Source organism: Aythya marila (genome assembly GCF_965140915.1).
Source record: "Aythya marila genome assembly, chromosome: 3".
Taxonomy (NCBI): Eukaryota; Metazoa; Chordata; class Aves; order Anseriformes; family Anatidae; genus Aythya; species Aythya marila.
The window spans coordinates 36,195,563-36,214,589 of record NC_139044.1 but is presented as its reverse complement, the minus strand read 5'-3'; the positions used below and the strand labels follow the sequence as shown (position 1 = coordinate 36,214,589).

The window sequence follows — 19,027 nt, the reverse complement described above, 5'->3', positions numbered from 1 at the left end:
GGGGGAGCCGCTTGGGGAGCGGACCGGTGCCGAGTTCCGGCGGCGGAGCAGCTCTTGCGGCCTCCCCTGCCCTCTTCCTTCCCCTTCCCGTCCCCTTTCCCTGCTTTTTTTTTTTCCCCCCTTCCCGTGGCCCTGCTCGGCTCAGGGCCGGTGGGGGAAGCCCCCGCCTCGCAGCCGCTTTGCTCTCTTCTCCCCTCCTTCAGGAGAAGCGGCTGGGTGGGCTGTTAGGGGAGCGGTGTGCCCCGATGCCACCCTAAAAACTGCACTTCTGGCTGTGACACTGAACATCTTGTTGCCATTCCTGTCGTGCTTTATGCCAAGCACCAGCCCAGCTCCGGTTAACCCTGCTGCCCAAAGCCTGGAGCCTCCCACTGCGGGCTGACAGTGTTTGGGAGCCTTCCCCCTTGGGCGCTGAGGACGGGACGTTGCCTACCTAAAAATGCTGCGGTACTGGGGTGAGATCCCCGTTTCGTCCAGCCAGGCCAACCGCAGCTCCTTCGACTTGCTTCAGCGCGAGTTTCGCACCGTGGAAGTCCAGGACCCGCCGCTGCACCAGCCCTCCGCCAACAAGCCCCGGCCCACCACCATGCTGGACATCCCCTCCGAGCCCTGCAGCCTCACCATCCACACCATCCAGCTCATCCAGCACAACAGGCGGCTGCGCGGCCTCATCGCCATGGCCCAGGCTCAAAACCAGCAGCAGGCAGAGGGCATCAAGACTGAAGACAACGAGCCTCTGCCCTCTTGCCCGGCCTCCCCACCTCTCCCCGATGACCTGCTTCCTCTGGACAGCAAAACTCCCAAAATGCCGTTTCAGCTGAGGCACAGTGACCCAGAGAGTGACTTTTACAGGTGTGTTGGTTGGTATTTCTTTGGGTTAGCTCGTGGCTGCGGCAAAGCTGAGTGTTTTTAAATATAGACATGGTTTTGTCAATTCCCTTAGGCCAAAGGGTCATGCAGTTGTGTGTACATAAAGAGTAAAATAGGCTTAAGAACTGAAAGGTTGAGAATTCTGCTGTGCCCATAACATGCGAGGTGTTTAAAACAAATGTGCCTTTGTTTTCTGTCTATAAGATGTGGATGTGTAGTGCTAATTCCTGTCTTGCTAGCATTTGTTGGCCCACTGGTTGCAGGTTCTAGTTACTTCAATACCTAACACTTGTAGCAAGCCACCACATTTCACCATGTTTGTCAGTATTTGGTAGTATGGTCGGATCTGGCAGCGAGTGTTGATGAAGGGAAATCCTCTCTCCAATGCTGGCTCCACCAGCCGAGGGCTGGAGAAGATGGAAATGAAGGTTGTGTTGCTTCTACCTCTGCAGTCAGTCTTTGATTGACTGCTGCTGCCAGCTCCTCCCCATCTGCCCCTCTGGTGAGCACTGACTTCGCAGAGATGCGCTGCATTTCTTGCAGAATCTCATGATACTTTGTAGGCTTAGCATTGAAATTCAGGGATTAATCCTCAGTGTTTTTAGATCAAAGACTGCTTCAGTGATCGCGAAGTAGTAGAGAACATGTTTTATTTCTTCAAATGGGAGAAAATCTGCAGCAGTAAAACATTTTATCAGTTAAATGCCTCAGAGCTTCAATGGCCTGAGGTAGCATAAAGCACACTTTATTGTAAAGTGTCTGTTTTGGTAGCAGTGAGATTTAGTGCTGGTTTTGGAGGAACACCCTCGTCCTTCTGGGATGAATAAAGTAATTTGCCAAAAGGGGTGAAGGGAAATCCAGTCCTGTGAGTAAACGTCTGAGCCCTGTGACTCCTGCTCTTTCTGGGACTGTGGTTTGTAGGACTGAGGCAGCCATGTGTACCTGTCCTCCCTGGTGGTTTCAGCTTAACTTTAATTTTCTGTGGCCCTGACTTTGTTCTGCAGGCTGCTGTCTTTTTGCTGTCCCTTGAAAGTTTATGAAGTGCGAGTAAAGAAATGTTATTTAACAGTCAACCGCACGGGGGAGTTTAAGGACTAGATTGTGAAAGCTTGATAGACAATTTCAAAACAAAATGTTTTGTGGCTGACAGGGTGGATTTATAATGGGCCATGGTATAGACTAGAACTTAATTGTGTGCTTGCTAAACCAAACACATTTATGGTTTTCCAGGAGGCGAGCTTTTAGATTGCCATTGCATGTTTGTTCTTAACTGTTTTAAGACACTTTGATAACGTAAGAGTAGCACTTACTGCTTTATTTTACTGCTGTAACTGTAAGATCTGTTAGTGCTTAGCCTTAGTGTTTAAAACGATTTGGGGAAGACTATTCTTTCCCTTAATAAAACATGATATTACTTAGTTTTATGCTGCCTTCTTGTGTGTGATTGTCAGAGTTACAGAGTTAGTGTTAGACTAAACGCACATTTTAATTCTGTTTTCTTTGGCAGTAACGTGGGGCTCAGAAGCAGCACGCAGGTATATTTGAACATCGGAAGATAGGAGTTGCCAGTCCAAATTAGACCACAAGTTTCTTTAAAATAGCCATGTCTTCTTTTGTTTCCCTGTTATTCATTTTTGTCCTTTGACCCCACAGCCTTGTCTCTTTTTTGGCAGTACCTCCTGCCCCGCCCCATACCCGTAATCCCTGCTTCCCAAACCCTTTTTAGATGTAAAGGAGGCAGAACCTAATTTACTGCTATTTTTCAGTTGTTCTGGTCTTCTCAACCTCCCAGAAATCTGTACCAGCAACAGATTTAATTATGACACTGTTCCTTTTGTGCATTTTTCCAGGCTGTTGATAAATGTATTGGGGGGGGGGGGGAACTAAACCTTGACTCTGGCACAGATCCCTGAGGAAAGTCCTTGGCTTCACAGTGGAGATCTCGTATGTACTTGCCTGTTGATGGCTTTGGAGGGCTCTAGCAGGCTTGTGAAGCAGGTTTTCTATTTACAGAGCCTGTCTTGACTTGTCCTGAGCGTATCATCTTTACCCATGTGTCCTTGAATTCTGTTCTTATCATTTCTCTGAATTTCTCTGATGTGCCAGAATATATCGGTCTTTCCTGCCTGTAGTTCTTCAAATCTTTTCTGAAGCTATTGAAAGAAAATGTTTTCACATTTTCTACCTTCTGGTCCTCATGGGCCAGAGCAGTTTAAAGCACGAAGTGACTCACCACAGCCATTCAGATATTTCATCCTTGAATTCCTTTAGTGTTCCTGGGTGAATTGCCATCTGGTCCTGGTGATTTGCAACTGTTGATGTTACAATTCTTGGAGTACACAGTAGGGGATTAACGTTTGATTTTTGGCTGGTACAGAAACAGAAGGTAAACTTGAAGCATAATTGATGAGGAACGAGTAACTGTAAACTTGCAACCACCATTTCATCAGGGAACTCTTACCATAATATGGCTGCCAGCTCTTCCTTCTTCAGTGTTCAGCTTCCCCCTAACAGCATGGATCCATTGTCAGAAGAAACCTACTGATTATGTGGCTCTCCAGGTGTTGTGTGTTTTTTTTTTTTTTTTTGTGTATGTGAGTGGTTTCCTAACAGATTTCTCTGTTACTCTTTCATTTGTGTTGCTGACCACATCATGTGCGTTCTTTGTATTGAAAGGTTATCTGCAGATCAAATTGGGATGTCACAGTGGGAAGACAGCTCATGGCAGAAGGTCTGCTAGTTAAATTTCTGTGCAGAAGTAGGGAAGTTGGTGGGATAGCAGGGCAAGCGTGGAGAAAGGTTTGGAGCAGTGGAAATCAGAGCAGGCAGAACATGCTTATCCTGCTGGACAAAGCACTTCAGTTTAGCTCCTGAAGTGTTTGGTGTTCTGCATTGTCCCACTGGGACAACTTATCTTCCAAATGTTACCTGTTATCTGTTTGTATTATCTATTGAGCAGTTTGTTTGTCCCTGTGCATCCTTCTGTAGACACTGCTGGGATATTTGAAAAGAGGCTTATTCAGGATGAGGTGGAAAAAGGCCCTTTTCCAAAAGGTAACTTATTTTTCATTTTGAGTTGGTGTGCTCAGTTCTCTATGCTCTCTGACAAGTATGATCTTGTTTTTCCAATCTTCTCCTTTATTATATTGGTGAAAGGTGGCTGTGAAGTAACCGTGGTGCACCTCATTTGGTAGAAATTCAACTCCATGATGCAGGGTTTCCTAAAACTGATGGGTTTGTAGGAAAAACAACCCCTCCCTCCATCTGCTGCTGGCTTATGCTTACCTGGGAGGGAGCAGAGCACTTCAGGTGAGCAGACCTCAGCTGTTGATCCTTGCATTGACTTAGCCCAAACACTTTCCCCTAACGGTGTTTGCACAGCAAATGGACCGTGAGCTCCTTTTCTGTATGCAAAAGGGCTTTACAGGGGATGAGCTTGGGTGAGGGGATTGTAGTGCCTTTGGGGAGTGGCCTTGTGTCGTATTAGCTGGCTGAAAATTGAGCGTCCGTGTGAAGTTTCGTACTACAGCCTCTGTATGATCACCTCCGCGTCAGACTTAACTGCCAATTTTATCTCTGGAGACAGAATATTGGGGGTTAAAGCACTCTTGTTTTCTTGCAGCTACGTGACATTGGTAATACAGGCTTGGTTTTGGGTGGTTTTAGTTTTGGAAAGCAGAGGGTGACATTCTGAGTGGCGGTATCGGAAGGGTGCTTTTGGAGGTGCTGGGCATCGGGGTGAGGTCTGAGAGCAAGACTCTTCACCTGTGACAATCTGGGAAAAGAAGCTTGCTGGTGCTTTTGGAGAAGGCTTGCTATTAGTCTGCTCCTCTCGACTTAAACGTGCCTGTTTCTGTTTATTTGCAACCTTATCAGGCGGCACCTGAAAGTTAAAGGAGATGAAGCAAAAATCATTTCTCATTTGTTGTTTTCCATTAACGTCTATAGCAATATTTTAATTTTTCCTGTCTAATCAGGATTTTAATCATCTTCCTCTATTGTTTATCATGGGAAACGAGAAATCAAGGGAAGAAAGAACAAGAAAAACAAAATAAAATTGATTGACCCCACCAAAAACAAGAGGTAGGAGTTGGATTTGAGTAGAGCACCTGAAATTTCTTTTCTCTCTGTAATTGATTAGATTTCAAGTTGATTATATCCCTTTCAGCATAGTGACCTAGCTGCATTTTAATGCTGGCAATTAGTTTCTTTTCCTTTAGGAGTTTAAAAGAGAGATGACATTCTGCGCTGCTTCTGAGCAGCGAAATGCGTTGCTAAATGATCGTCCTCCACTTCAGACGTGGCTGAGTGTCCTGCTTGGGCTTGCCAAATTCAGTGTCTAGTTCAAGTTTGCCCGTAGTGTTTTGTGTGACTGGCAGACGGTCGATAATGGCTCTTTATTTCTGTCTGTATTAATGATAATCTGGTGTTCAGTGGTCTTGGTAGCATAAGCTGCTCTCAGCTAATGGCTAGTGGACAGCTAGGCTCATCCCTTGTGTTTAAAAAACAAAACTTTCCAGTTCTTAAGCATAAACGTTGATGGTTGTTTTCTGGTTGTTTTTGTGTGATTTATTTATTTTTCCCTCTGTTATGACCTCCTTGTCCCAGTGCTGTGTGAGACATATGGCTCTTTGTGAGCTGCAGAAATCTGTCCCTGGGAGGTGGAGGGGAAAGTTAGGGAGATGGAAAAACAGCATGGATGACGCTTGGTTTATAAGGGAACTGGTGATCTTTTAATTCATTTTGTCAGGGCACCGGCTGTCTTCTTTCCATAGTAGTCATGTAATTGAGTAGGAATGGGGATGCGAGCTGTTCTCCAGCAAGTAATAACTGGGATGAATCCATGACTGGGATGCACACGCTGTTCTTTGTACCCACTTAGTAATAGTGTCATCTGCACCTCTCAACACGGTGTGATTTCCATCCCTCTGTCCCTTTCCTTCAATTAGCAGAAAGTGCTGAGCTGAGCTGGTGCTCTTGAAAGTGAAGCTCTGGGATTTTGGTCCTGATGGCTCCAAGTTTAACCTCCCATTTTCACTCCTCTGAAATGTTACCTTCTCTACTCCCGTGTTTCAGTGGTTTTCTGTAGGTCAGCTCTAAGGATAAGAGGGAGCTGAAGCTCTATGACCCAGTGGCTCAGTGAGGCTGAAGGGCACCCAATGCACCTGTTGGAGAAGCAGGGCAGTGAGAATTCTACTGAGACCAGTGCCGCCCTCTGTGCAAGTCACCAGTGCTGTCTGTGTGCTGTTTAATCAGGCTGTGGTACTGAGAAATTTGTGCAGCGTTAGGCAAATAGTGTACGGGGAGGGTGAGGCAAAGTCTCAGGGTGGGCTGGATGAGATGTTGGAAGAAATTGATCAGAAACAAATGAAGGGTGAAATTGTTAGCTTTCTTCAACTTATTGAAGCTGAGTGGAGTGGAAAAAAAAGTGACAAAATACCATACTTAGTAAAAATGAGACTTGATTTTTGACATCAGCATCTGAAGATGGTGTTACTGTTACAGGCAAGTAAATCGTGTGTTTAATCGTAGGTCTGGAAATCTGGTGGAAGTTTACTTACATTTCTTGTTAAACTGTCTTGCCTCCTTTTTTTTTTTTTTTTTTTTTCTCCTATGTGGAATGTGTTAACTCATCTTGATGAAAAGTTTGCTTGCCTGACTGTAACTGAGTGGTGTTTGAAATGCTCGTGCCAGCTGTTCTGTCCTGCATTGTCACTCTTTCCCTCCTAGCAGCACAGAGAAGAGGGGCCTCAAGCCCAAGGGCAGGGAGTGCTGCTCTAAGGCAGGACCTCTCCAGGCTTCCCCCAAGGCTTTGTGTTCACTTCTCCTGTTACCTACAGGGTCCTGCTTTCAGCTTCAGGCTTCGTGACTATCAGAAGTAAGGGTAGGGAAATGGTCAGAATGGCTACAGCATAGTTTAGTGACATGTGGGTAAAGATGTGCATGCTATTTCTTGCTTTTTATGTGTGTCCTTTGCATTATAAATTCAGATCTTGTCTATCCCAGAAGCCTTTGTATCTGACTGTTAGGCCTATGACATCAGAGATAACAAGGAAGAGAAATGTAATTAACTGAGAGGGGAAATGATTTGCATTCATGTTATTTAAAGTGCCTTTTTTTTTTGTTGTTTGTGTCAAGGACCCATTTAATTCACATCTCCAGGAGAAAAGCTCTTGGGTGGGAAGGGAATTGCTTGAAGGTTCAAAAGATTTGCATCCCGTATTGATGAATCACCCAAGGATTCCTGTGGTGTTAGAAGTGAAAATGAGACTCAGCAGTGCTGATTTTGAGGGAGGGGGAAGAAGGGAAAGCAGATAAACCCACAGTAGGTAGGGTTCACGTGTAACGGGGGAGCTGTGGTGAAGCCCAGCCAAGTTGCTTTCCCTTTGTAGAGCACGTTAGTCCTGGCAGTATCTCTTGAATGGTATACTCAGTTTGGTTTTGGAGGCGTGCTATTTATCTTCTCTTTGTCTTTCAGAGGAAAAGGGGAGCCCGTGACCGAGCTGAGCTGGTCCTCCTGCCGGCAGCTCCTCTACCAGTCCATGGCCACCATCCTGGCTCACACAGGCTTCGAGTGTGCCAACGAGAGCGTCCTGGAGACCCTGACAGACATCGCCCACGAGTATTGCCTGAAGTTCACCAAGCTGCTGCGCTTTGCTGTGGATCGGGAAGCTCGACTCGGGCACACGCCCTTCCCGGACGTCATGGAGCAGGTCTTCCACGAAGTGGGCATTGGCAGCGTGCTCTCGCTGCAGAAGTTCTGGCAGCACCGCATCAAGGATTACCACAGCTACATGCTTCAGGTGAGGAGAGTGGTAGGGAGCTGGCAGCACTAAGAAATGTAATAATGAAATAATTGCTTATTCCTGTAGCAACACTGAGGTGAAATCATATGAGAAACCCTTTTGGGTCATCAAGGAAGAGGGAAACGAGATGTTTTTTGGCAGGCATGAATGGAACACGCAGGCTAAGAGTGCTGTGCTGATGGTTTGGGTTTAAGAGGAGGCCCCCAGCTCCTGAATGGCACAGAGTAAAATATCAAGTAGAAATAAAGTCAATAGTGACTGAATTTTCTGCTTTAACAGGATATTTGGCTGCTTACCATTTCATAAAACAAGTAAGCAGACAGAAATTGCTTAGGGGCACAGTGACTTGTGTTGGCTTTAAGTTAGGGGTAGCGCACTTAAGTGGTAAGAGTGTCGGGTAGTACTGCACCGATCTCAGATGTTGAACACGTGCTGCCTTCTACTCTAGAGGGCACTACTTCTGTGGAGAAAGGAGAGGAACTGTTAAATCCCCTAGTTTTTCTTGGTCCGGGTATTCTGTGAACTTAAATGTGCATTTTATTTGATTGATAGACTTGCAGAAGTGCAAGGACTTATGTGTGAATTTTATTGCTATTCATCAAGAAACAAGATTTGGATCAAGTAGGTAGCCTGAGACCAAAGGCAAAACCTGCCATGCCTCATCTTTCCCTTCCTTGTCATGTTATCTGAGAGTACCAGTTGATTCGTTGTAGGGCAGCTCCTTTGTGCTCCTTCTTTTCCCAGGGTTGGCACCTTGTGGCTTAGAGAGGTAGTATAAATCAGACACCTGTAAGTGCATGTAGTATGGAAATTGTGATGGCCTCTTGAGGTTTGTGCATAGAAATAACATCATCAAGCTCTGGCCTTGTTAAAAAACATTTTTGTTCAAAAGGACTGATTGCCTTAGTTTAAATATACTCTTCTGTTAGAGGATTTTTTTTCCAGTTTGAAAGGTTATAAAGCACTGAATGTAGTTAACAGTTGTATCCTGATACCCAGGTATTGTCTCCTTCTGGAATTTGGACTGTCTGTATCATTTTGCTGATGCAATTCACTCATCTTGCAGCTGGTCATTGTCTTATTTGTTCTGTTCTTCATGTAGGGCTGAGATTCAGAGTAGCCTCTGTATTTGGAAGCATGTCTAGAAGGGGGGAAATAGGCTTTGCTATTCTTTTTTCTTTCTTGCTTCTGCTATTTAAAAAAAAAAAAAATGCCTTGGGCTTTTCTTCAGCTCAGTTCACTTAATGTCGGGATTCAGAGGTACAAACAAGTACCTGTTAAAGGCAGACTAAACCTGAAAAATCTTAATTTAATTGCTTAGAGTTATGTTTCTAGAAGCAAAAAAATTGTTCTGAATCTCATTCCTGCGTTTGTTTTGCTTGTCTGACTGGAGGAAACTGCGTTTTTTGCTGTGAGTGTGACAGAAGATAACTGGCCTTTGCTAGCAGTAACTACAGAAGCTAAGGAATATCTGATCTGCTTGTTTATTAGTGCTGGAGTAAAATTTAGTACTGATGGACAGGGGGAAGTCTTATAGGTAAAATCAGAGGGTAAGGCTGAGGTACTTTGCTCTTGCTTTTTGCTCCAGTTAAATTTCTGGGCCTCATCATTTCTGTCTGTGGAATAAATCTGCACATATTTATCAAGCAGATGTGTTAAGGAATTCAAGCTCTTATTAAAGCCCCTTGATAAAGGATAGAAGGTGTTCTTGAAGGGGGAGAAAATCTTTTTTGTGCAGCTAAGTGTGTAGTTGTTCAGTCAGGTCAGGCATTAATAATACTCTGTGAGGAGTGCACACTGCAATGTAATTGTCATCAGAGTCTCTGAAGTCACTGTGACCTTTCTTGCCTCTTTTTCATCTCCACTGATCTTTAACAGGTTAGCAAGCAGCTCTCTGAAGAGTATGAAAAGATTGTCAACCCTGAAAAGGCAGCAGAAGACACAAAGCCAGTGAAGATTAAGGAGGAACCTGTTAGCGATATCACTTTCCCCATAAGTGAGGAGCTGGAAGGAGATCTGGCTTCTGGTGACCAGTCTCTGCCAGTTGGAGTCCTTGGAGCTCAAAGTGAGCGATTCTCTGCAAACTTGGAGGTAGAAGCTTCCCCCCAAACTTCAGGTAGAGGTTTGTTGCTACTGCTCATCTGTTTCATATGATCCTGTTTCTGTTTTTAATAGCAGATTCAAAGGTGGGGAAGGGGAGGGAGAAGAAATTCTTCCTTTTCAGTGGTAGACTTATCTAGGGGAGAAACACTTGCTTACTTTCTAAACACAAAAACAGTCAAATATATCAATTACCAGGATTTGCTAAGTATTTACTGTTTGTGGATCCTGCAGAATGTGATGGTTTATATAACAGTAATTTTGGTGGGATGGTGGATGTTCATAGTTTTGTTATTGGTGTGAGAAAGCCTGTTTCTCTACAGTGATGTCCCAGGGGCTTTGTTGTTGTTTTGTGTTTGCTGCAAATATGAGTACTGGTGTCTTTCTTCCTGTCTGATGTAACAGACAAAAATAACCTTTGGATTTCTATATCAAAAGAAACCAGAGTTTTATCCTGAAAGTCTGCTGTAGTTAGCTGCCCCCATGGAAAGCTGTATATTGGTGTTGAAGCACACTGTTGATGAGCATGGGACAAGCTGCTGTTGTTGCTGTTCCTTTTCTGAATCTATATGCTAGGTCTGTTCTCTCTACTATTCAGTAGAACTAAGTTTTATGGAAAACAAAGTTGACATTTTTTATTTTTTTTATAGAACCATCTGAACTCTTCCAGCCCCTGCCGTAATTAGTGTTTCACTTTAAAAACATGATTAAAAACAACCAAGTCTGTTTTCCTATTTATCTTTATTTATGCATTGTGTATTGAGGGGTGAGTGTACCTCTGTTAGTTTTTTTTGGTTTTTTTTTTTTTTTAAATAGCATTCTGAGTTTAAAGAAAACAAACCCACACAAATCCATCTGATGTATTTCTGGAAGCTCATATTGTTTTCCATTGTACCTCTGAAATGTAAAGTGCTGGCACTTTTGAGGGGGAGGGAATAATGGGAACTGGTGTCCCATCTGGGGTTGCATGTGATTCATCTGGAAAGCTTGGTATTAGCATCTACCACTTGAGACCCAGAGGTTAGCAAGATAGCTGTATCCTAAATGCTTCTTGCCTATCTGATACCAAATTGATGTTTTCTAATTAAGGATACAAGTGCTCTGTTCGTCCCTGAAAATCCCTCTTCACTTCACAAGGGCCTTTGGAAATCTCTTCACTGTAAGAAGTCGCAGCCTAGAGCTGGGCAGGCCGGAGCGTGTAATATCATGAGGAGGGAGAGAAAGCTGCTGCAGTGAGGACACCAGCATCTCGGATGTACAAGCATGAGGCCTGTAAGGAGGGTGGCAGCACAGCAGTATCAGAGGGCTAAGCTGTCATAGCAGCATTCCCTGTAGGGCACGTGTTCCTGCTGGTGCCAGAGGTTACAACTGTGGGCCAGCTGCTAATTGTAATGCAGCTGGGGAAGTAGAGGCAAAATTTGGCATTTTGTTCCTCCACCCAGCAGGATAACAACTCAAGGATTAGCTCATTTGTAAAGTACTCGGAGGCTGAAGTGCTTTGAAAATGAAATGTCCAGCGTCTCTGCTTAAGTACTGCTGGTCATTAGGGACACTCAATGACAGGAGATGGAGCTGAAAGGGATGAGGTTGAGCAATGAAGAGCAATTGATGAGAGAAAGCAACAGTGAGGTTAGTGAGCACCTTTGATTGTGTGGACTGGAGCTGCAACTCTGTGGAACTGATAGCATTTTAATGATGTGTCCTTGTTGTTAAGAGGAATACATTCCCTTGTAATTAACATAAAAGGGACTTTTCATTAAGGCAACTGGACATCAGCAAGCACTTCAATTCTGGCTTGTTATCTAACTGCTGAGCCTACGTGGGCTGTGTTGTCTGCTACTGCCACAAAGGTCTCCTAAGCCCTGCTTTGAGCTAAGCTGCTTCAGAAAGTTCCTGACTCCTCTGTAAGGGAAAATTCACAGTACAAACGTGATAGGAGATTTCTTAGTGTAACTGCTGGTGATAAGGGACTATAGCTAGTGGCATGCTGGTAGTAGGGAGTAGTGGTAGGCTGGCTCAGTACAAGAGGCTTGGTTGTGCTTTCAAACAGTTTGAGACACAAGGTTTAGAAAACTTGATAAAACCTGGCTTCTTAGTTTGTTTTATTTTCCATGTGAATTTAACCCCACGCTAGAGGGATCAGCTTTAAAAACGAGAGAAGATTTCAGGCGTTGTTCAGATTTGGGCTCATTAGGCCCATGTCAGCAAGGGGCCCAATTAGTGTGTTTTTAATAGGATTTTTGTCTCTCTTAAAACTGTAAATAAGCAGAAATAATGCAATCTATAATTACTGCTCTTGGGGACAAAACATTTGCTGTTTTCAGAAAGTATGGTTTCATAATCTTGTACAGAAAATCCTTTATCTGCTCAGATTGCACACTAGTCCAAATGTGAAAAAAACAAACAAAACCTATTACACCTGTGTGGATTGGCAAATCTTCCACTGTGGAATTAATTTAAAACAGGAAGGTTCCTTTTGTGTGTGTTTCTAGCCAGCTATGTGATAAAAACTTACAGTTGCTGCTGATCTGAGTTATGTCTGAACAAGTTTTAGAGTAGTTAAATGTTTATGGTCTATATTTTGAACCCTTCTGATTTCTAAGAAGGCATTGGATTTGTTATTTGCAGTGAATGTCCTCCCTCAGGTCTGTTACTCCTGGCTAGAAGCTAGGAGAAAAGAGCCACAAATGCCACAGTGAGCAGGGATTTGTTAGATTGCTAAGCCAACCTTCACAGGTGTCCTGAAAATGTTTGTTGTCCAAGATCCGAGCAGTCGTTATGGATTTTTTTACATTTATTGAATTTTACTATTTAAAATCCCACTGCCTATTCTGAGTTACACAATGCCAAGAAGGTACACAAACATAAAATAGCGGAGTTTTATCTAAGCCATGTTACAACGATGTTGATAGGATACATGCATGAAAAGAGTGCAGTGAGAGAGCAGGGAAGAGCAGATAGGGTGATGGTAGTTATCAAAGGAAGGTCATACAAGTAACCTAGATAAAACGTTTGGTTCTCTGTGTTTTAATTGAACTATTTTAATCATTTTATAAAATCCAGGTGATTCCCTGGGCTCTTTAACCTCCTTCTTTAAAAAGGTGACCTGGGATTCACAGTCTGCTTGTTTCCAGACTACAGCCTCCTTGCCCCGAGTGCCCTAATACCCTTCCTCTGTTCCAGTAAACTACAGCACAAACTATTCTTGTGGTGAGCTGTCCTCTGGTAATGGGCAGGGTGTCCATGAGGCTGAGCCAAGAGGGTTTCTTTCTCTTCTGCTGAAGGGTGGATAAGATCTCCAGGTACAAGGAGGCAGGTTGGTGGCTGACTGCAGCTCTCTTATGCCCGTGTTTCAGTGCAGGAAGCTGTGTTTGAGACTGTTCATCTACCCAGTCCTCTGCCCTCTCCCCTCCCCTGCAGAGCTAGCAGAAGTCCAGTGTGGTTGGCAGCTGAAGGGAGACTGCCAAAGTTGCAGGGGATGACTTCTGGACTGCCTCCAAGTCCTGCTTGTACAGGGTCTAGCCCATGTGTTCGTGGCATGCTTGTTGAGATGCTCCTTCCTGGAGAGTGAAGGGAGCTCTGATTTCATGTTGTTTCTAAGTTGTTATTTCTCATGAAAAAAAAAATAATGGAGTGCTATGAACGGATAGCATTGGATTTGCTATGAAAGCATAGCATCATATTTTTTAGAGCTGCAACTGCTGGGTTATTAAAAAAAAAAAAAGCTGACTTTTATTTATTGTTTCACACTGCTTGGTATTTTCTTTTCCCCCAGCCTATTTCACTTGGAGCTTTGTTTTTACTGCTTTACCAGTGCTGCAGTCCCTTGCATCCACTTAGCATTTGTGATTTATCCTTTTACTCTGTTACTAATGCATGCTTTTCCTTTCTCTAGGGGCTGAGGTGAATGCTTCCCCTCTCTGGAACTTATCACAGGTGAAAATGGAGCCACAGGAGAACGAAGAGGCCAATGTACATGGCCATGGGGTCCTAGGCAGTGATGTCTTTGAGGAACCTATGTCAGGCATGAGTGAAGCTGGGATGCCACAGAGCCCCAATGGCTCGGAGAGCAGCTATGGTTCTCATTCTGCTGACAGCCTGATGGGATCCTCGCCTGTCTTCAACCAGCGCTGCAAGAAAAAGATGAAGAAGATGTGAAAAGGGGCCTTTTAATTTAGTCCCAATGGATGTGAAATGAGCTAACAAAGTACTGTAGTGGCTATGATGTATAAACAGGGCTGGCCCTGCTGTATGAGGGACCTTGCATAAAATTTTTGAGAGGTTTGATGTATACTGCACTTCTTTTAGCTTGCTTCTGTACTCCATCCTGGCTCATGAGGTTGAAGATCACCATATGTGTTTGGTGTCATGGCTTGTTGTGGCAGATTAATGAGGAAGTCACCAGTGGAAAGTAGCTGTGAGGAGATTTAAGTCACAGAGTTGTTGAATAATTTGGGTTGGAGGAGCCTCTTGATGTTTTTGGTGTAGACAAACCAAATAGAGTGGGTTGCTCAGGGCCTTGTCTAGCTGAGTTTTGATTTTCTGCAAGGATGGCAAGACCAAACTTCTCTAGGCAACATTTTCTAGTATTTGACTACCCTCACAGGGGAAAAATATATATATTACATCTAGCTGGAATGTTCAGTGTTTGATCTTGTGGTCATTGCCACTCGTTCTGTCACTGTTCATCTGTGAGTGCAGTCTGTCTAATCTGTGCATTAAGTGGTTGTAAACAACAGTGAGGTCTCTTTCTAGCTTTCTCTGTTCTTATGTCTGAAGAAACCAAGCTCTCTTAGTCTTTCTTTGTCCTGTACTAGAGTTTCCTACCCATCTTAGTGGCCTTCCTACAAAATTGCTGCAGTGCCCTTCCTGTAAGGGGGCGCACAAAAGTGGATGCAGTCCTCCAGATGCAGTCTCACAGGCACTGTGTAGGTAGAAATGCTTTCCCTCAATGTGCTGGTCACACACTTGCTAACTGTTGCAGGCAACAAGATCATCTAAAGTTGGGTAATTTCTCTGCCTGGGAAGCCTTCACTTGTGGTGACCTGGCAAAGATGCTGGAGGGTGGTCTCATAGTGCTGTCAGCTAGCTCCTTTAGTGCCTTCATATGCATCCTGTCTGCTCGCCTGGAGCTGTGAATGTCCAGCTGGCTGAAGTTCTTGTTAACTCAGTCTTCCTCTACATAGGTGGTGCTTTGCTCCCATGCACTCCTAATAGACCCAGGGACCTTGCAGGCCTGAGGGCAGACCTTCCACCTAAGTGAGAGTGTTGAGTGGTGGTAAGTATGTCAGCCTGAAAGTACAAAGCACTGCCTTTGTTACCAGGCGTCTGCACTGTTGGACAGCAAACCTGCATTTTCTTTAACCTTTCTTTTGCTTCCAGTGCACTTAGAAAAGGTATTCTTCACATTTCTTACCAGTATTGACTCCAGCTGAACCTTGGCTTTCCTAACTGTCTGTGCATGCCTGGGCTGTGTCTTTGTTTGCCCTCAGCCGGCCCATCCTCACCTCTACCACCGTGTATTTTTTCCTGTACATTTGAGCTCAGTCAGGATTTCCTTTATCATCTGTGCTGGCCTTCTGTCATGCCTGCTTTACTTTCTGCTCATCAGAATGGACTGTTCTGCTACCTTCAGAAAGCAGTTTTTGAAGACTGTACTCTTGGCCACTTTGGGATGCTAGGGCTGTCCCTCATGAGCTCCTACAAAGATGTTTCTCAAATAAACCAAAATATGTTGTCCTGAAGGTCCAGAGCTCTATTCACCTTATACACATATCAAGATTGTAAATGCCACGATCCCATGTTTGCTGTAGGCAGTACCTTCACATTCTCCACCAATTCTTCCTTCTAACTAACAAGTCCAGCAGAGCTTTTTCCCTATTTGATTCCCTGATTGCTTAATCAGGGAAGTTGACAGACAGCTGTTTAAGGCAGGATTTTCCACAGAGAGTGAAGCAGCGTTTATTGTTGGTATGAGCCAGTACTGGCAATGCAAGCTTTTCCTTCACTCTTATTAAATTGAGTGTAGGAACTTCAGGCCAGCTGAGGTTTCCTATTCAAAGTTGCTATCTTGACAACTTAGTCTGAAACAGAATCTATTTTGTTGTTTGCTTTCATGGCTCAGCTGACTGATGACAATTTTTTGTTCCGCGCAGTCCTCAGTTGATCAACTCAGTCTTTAACTTGATTCAGTGAGTATCTCTCAAAAAAGCTAGAATGAACGTGAATCAAGAGTGAACAGCCACTTAAACTGGCTTTATACCTGTAACCCATTGGGATGTCTGAGGGAGATTTACCAGACCTCCCATTTGTCCTTACAATTGCAAGTTTATCTTTTGAAAGAATGAGCTCCAGGCATAGTATTTCTTGTTTCTGTATAACACGCCTAGCCTTAATTCTTTTTTTTTCCTAACTGTATTTCTCTTCTATTTTATAGAAGTGGAAGACAAACATTAAATTCTTCGATGTCTAATAAGAATGTGTGACTACAGGCTTTTATGGACAGTGGAGTTAAAATTGCCCGTCAGAGTTTTAAAGGCTCCTCCTGGGAGGTAAATTGTAGCTATTTGAAGCTTAGTCAGTAGTTGAACAGAGGACCAGTGTATCAGGAAATCTCTATTTTGATTCCCTTTGAGTCACCATTAGGGAAGCTGCAATGTCCCTGTTTTCTCAGCTGTAAAAAGAATGATAGTATTTGCCTCTTAGATGTGTGCTGGAGACTTATTTTCTTTAAAACAAAACTACTTTATTCCTTGAGAGTTTTGTGAGAGCTGTGAGCTCTCACAGGGGTCGGACTGTTGCTGGCTGGAATATGCTTTGATGGACGCTGAAATGTTAGTGACCTATGTGACATCAGTTGTAAGCAAAACTGCTTATCAGAAAGAAGCACAGCACAGTTGTGCTATTCAACTGCCATGATACAAGGAAGGCATTTTGGGTGGTGTCCTTCCACTGAGCTTTAGATATCTGCATCTAGATTTGTTGCTCTGAGCCCCATCTGCAGCTAAAGAGGAATAGTCACTTTTAGGAGAGTGTTCATCTGACCCAGATGTAGAAGTCTAAAGGAGGTCAGATGAGTGGTGTTCTGCACGTGTCTGGTTTTCCACTGCGTGCCAACAAAGTGAGTTCAAGCTGACTACCTCAGCTGAAGACATCCACGTCATCAGTATCTTCATGAAGTGACCTGACTTTAGCTCTCCCTGTCTGGGAATCAGAGGAGACTTGGTCCTGCTGGGCAGCTGCTTTTCTTCTACACGTTCAGTAGTGCTTGGTGTTGAAATTGCAGTACCGATCTAAAAGCAGCCTGCCTGTCTTACCTACAACAGCATATCCAGGGTTCTCCACTACATGCATGATGTGCTAGACCTGGGCCTCAGGTTCAGCCTGGTTTGGCTCCTGTGCCTGTCTTTGGTACTGAATGAGAACACCTGTAAATTGGGCCTTGCAGCAGAGATGCTTTGCCAAGCTGTTGTAGTTAAATATTTTTGAGTCTGAGACATCTAAGCGAAGTCCCTTGCACCCTTTTCAGGAGCTGGAGGACTGAGTGGCTGCTGTCAGCATCACTTGCTCATTTGCAAGACTTCAGCTGGGCTAAAAACGAAAATCTGGTGCTCTCCAGGGCTTTAGCTAAACCTCTTAAGCCTCAGTCTTAAGTGCTTTCTTTATATTGCTCAAGTACAGGTGCTCTGTCTTACTTCTAATCGTGCTTTTGTATTTCACATCCCCTTTCCACACCCATCTTACCCTGTAACACACACTCTGCAACAAGCCAAGCCTGAGTGCTTCAAGTGTTTAAATACAGTGGAAATTCACCCTCTATTGATTCAGCTGCGTTGTTGCAATGTAAGAGAGATGTGTTATTGATTCTCTTTAGGATGCTTGTTTATGCAGAGATTAGAAATGCATCAGCATAGCTTGTACATTTAAAAAGTGATTGCAGAGTAAAATCTGTACCTCCTGTTCACCACTATGCTGTGTTGCTTCTGGCATTTGTATGCTGGACACTTCCTTTTGTGCATGTGGAAGCTTCACCTTCTGGGTGAGCCCTTCTCTTCTGAACATTTGCAGGCCTTAGATTTACAGGGGTGTTCATCATGCGTGAAATAGTGAAATTTCAAATGTAGCTCACCAGCTCAGATACAGACCATGTACTTTTCTGATGAATCAAATAAGATTTTACTAGGTGTTGATGCAGCCTTGGACAGCTAGCAAGAAGTTCATTGACCATGTAATCCCCAAATTTTAAGCCACACTGAGATTATGCAATGGTTTGGAATGAAGCTGTGCTCTCAGAGTTGTGTGTGTGTTTTTTTTTTTTTTTTTTTTCTGTTCCTGTGTAAAGTACTCTGCTGCCCCACCTGCTTCAGAAGTTTGTCATTTTGTTGGCTCTTTCATCTTTCTGCCTTCCCTTTCCAAAGGTACACAGATGGCAAATTGGAATATTGAGTGTTGACTGCATCCATGTCCAGTGGCATTGATGTCTTCAGGGATTTATTTTGCTGTGATTTAAATTGTTGGTAACTGTGATATCAATTTAGAGAGCAAGATCTGTGAATTACTAGGCTTTTGAAGTATTTTGCATGGGAATGATACAGGATTATTGCAGATGAGAGAATGCTATGTATCATATTCCTTTTTCCCTCTAGCAATACCTTTTCATTCCTTTTGAAGAGTTTTGCCTGGCATCCAGCAAAGTTCACTGTGTAAACATCAGTGTGACAACTCCAGTGTACACTTGTAAGTCAGACTGTGCTACCTAGCGATTTAATTCCAACACCATCCATACTAATTTAAATATGCATAATGCTGTGCAGAAAAAGATGTTTCCTGCATAGAAATTCACCGCTGAAAAGGAAAATAGGAAAATAAGATTAGGTAGGGTAGGTGAGGCCAATCTGATTACGTGCTGAATTCTGAGACTGATGCACATGTTATGTGCGAAGGGTATTTTTAAGTAAAATGCTTTTTGTACATGCATGTGAGTAAAATATGTAACTTTGCTTCTGTTTATATGCAACAAAATTGCTGGGAAATACTTCTTTCTCTCTCTTTTTTTTTTTTTTTTCCTTTTCTTCCTTGCTCTCCTGGAGAGAGTTTCTTTGTAATTAAGAAAAAGTCTAAGAAATAAAAATTGTAGATGTTTCGTGTGGATTTTTTTGTTTGCTTTAAAGCACGGTATAGTGAATACAAAGTCTTGAAGTTCCTATCGTGGAATTTGGAACAGACATTTTGCGGACCTAAATATGCTACTG

At 43.6% G+C, this 19,027-nt stretch overlaps 1 protein-coding gene across 2 annotated transcripts; it reads left to right on the top strand.

The window, feature by feature from the left end:
- The first annotated feature begins 73 nt into the window (after positions 1-73).
- Positions 74-18,810, top strand: SUPT7L (SPT7 like, STAGA complex subunit gamma). Of its 2 annotated transcripts, none has more exons than XM_082758283.1 (4): positions 74-852; positions 7,349-7,673; positions 9,555-9,792; positions 13,672-18,810. In XM_082758283.1, exons 1-4 carry the CDS (start codon positions 440-442, stop codon positions 13,932-13,934), a joined length of 1,239 nt encoding a protein of 412 aa, XP_082614409.1. In that variant the 5' UTR covers positions 74-439; the 3' UTR covers positions 13,935-18,810. The 2 variants fall into 2 exon arrangements, with proteins under 2 accessions (XP_082614409.1, XP_082614408.1); XM_082758282.1 differs by having other exon boundaries at positions 9,555-9,798.
- The last annotated feature ends 217 nt before the right edge of the window (positions 18,811-19,027 follow it).

Bases quoted from the DNA above. Each gene is read 5' to 3' on its own strand.
- SUPT7L (XM_082758282.1), top strand. From the start codon at position 440: ATGCTGCGGTACTGGGGTGAGATCCCCGTTTCGTCCAGCCAGGCCAAC. The intron at 853-7,348 runs GTGTGTTGGTTG...TTTGTCTTTCAG, and splicing joins CCAGAGAGTGACTTTTACAG to AGGAAAAGGGGAGCCCGTGA. The intron at 9,799-13,671 runs GTTTGTTGCTAC...TCCTTTCTCTAG, and splicing joins CCCCCAAACTTCAGGTAGAG to GGGCTGAGGTGAATGCTTCC.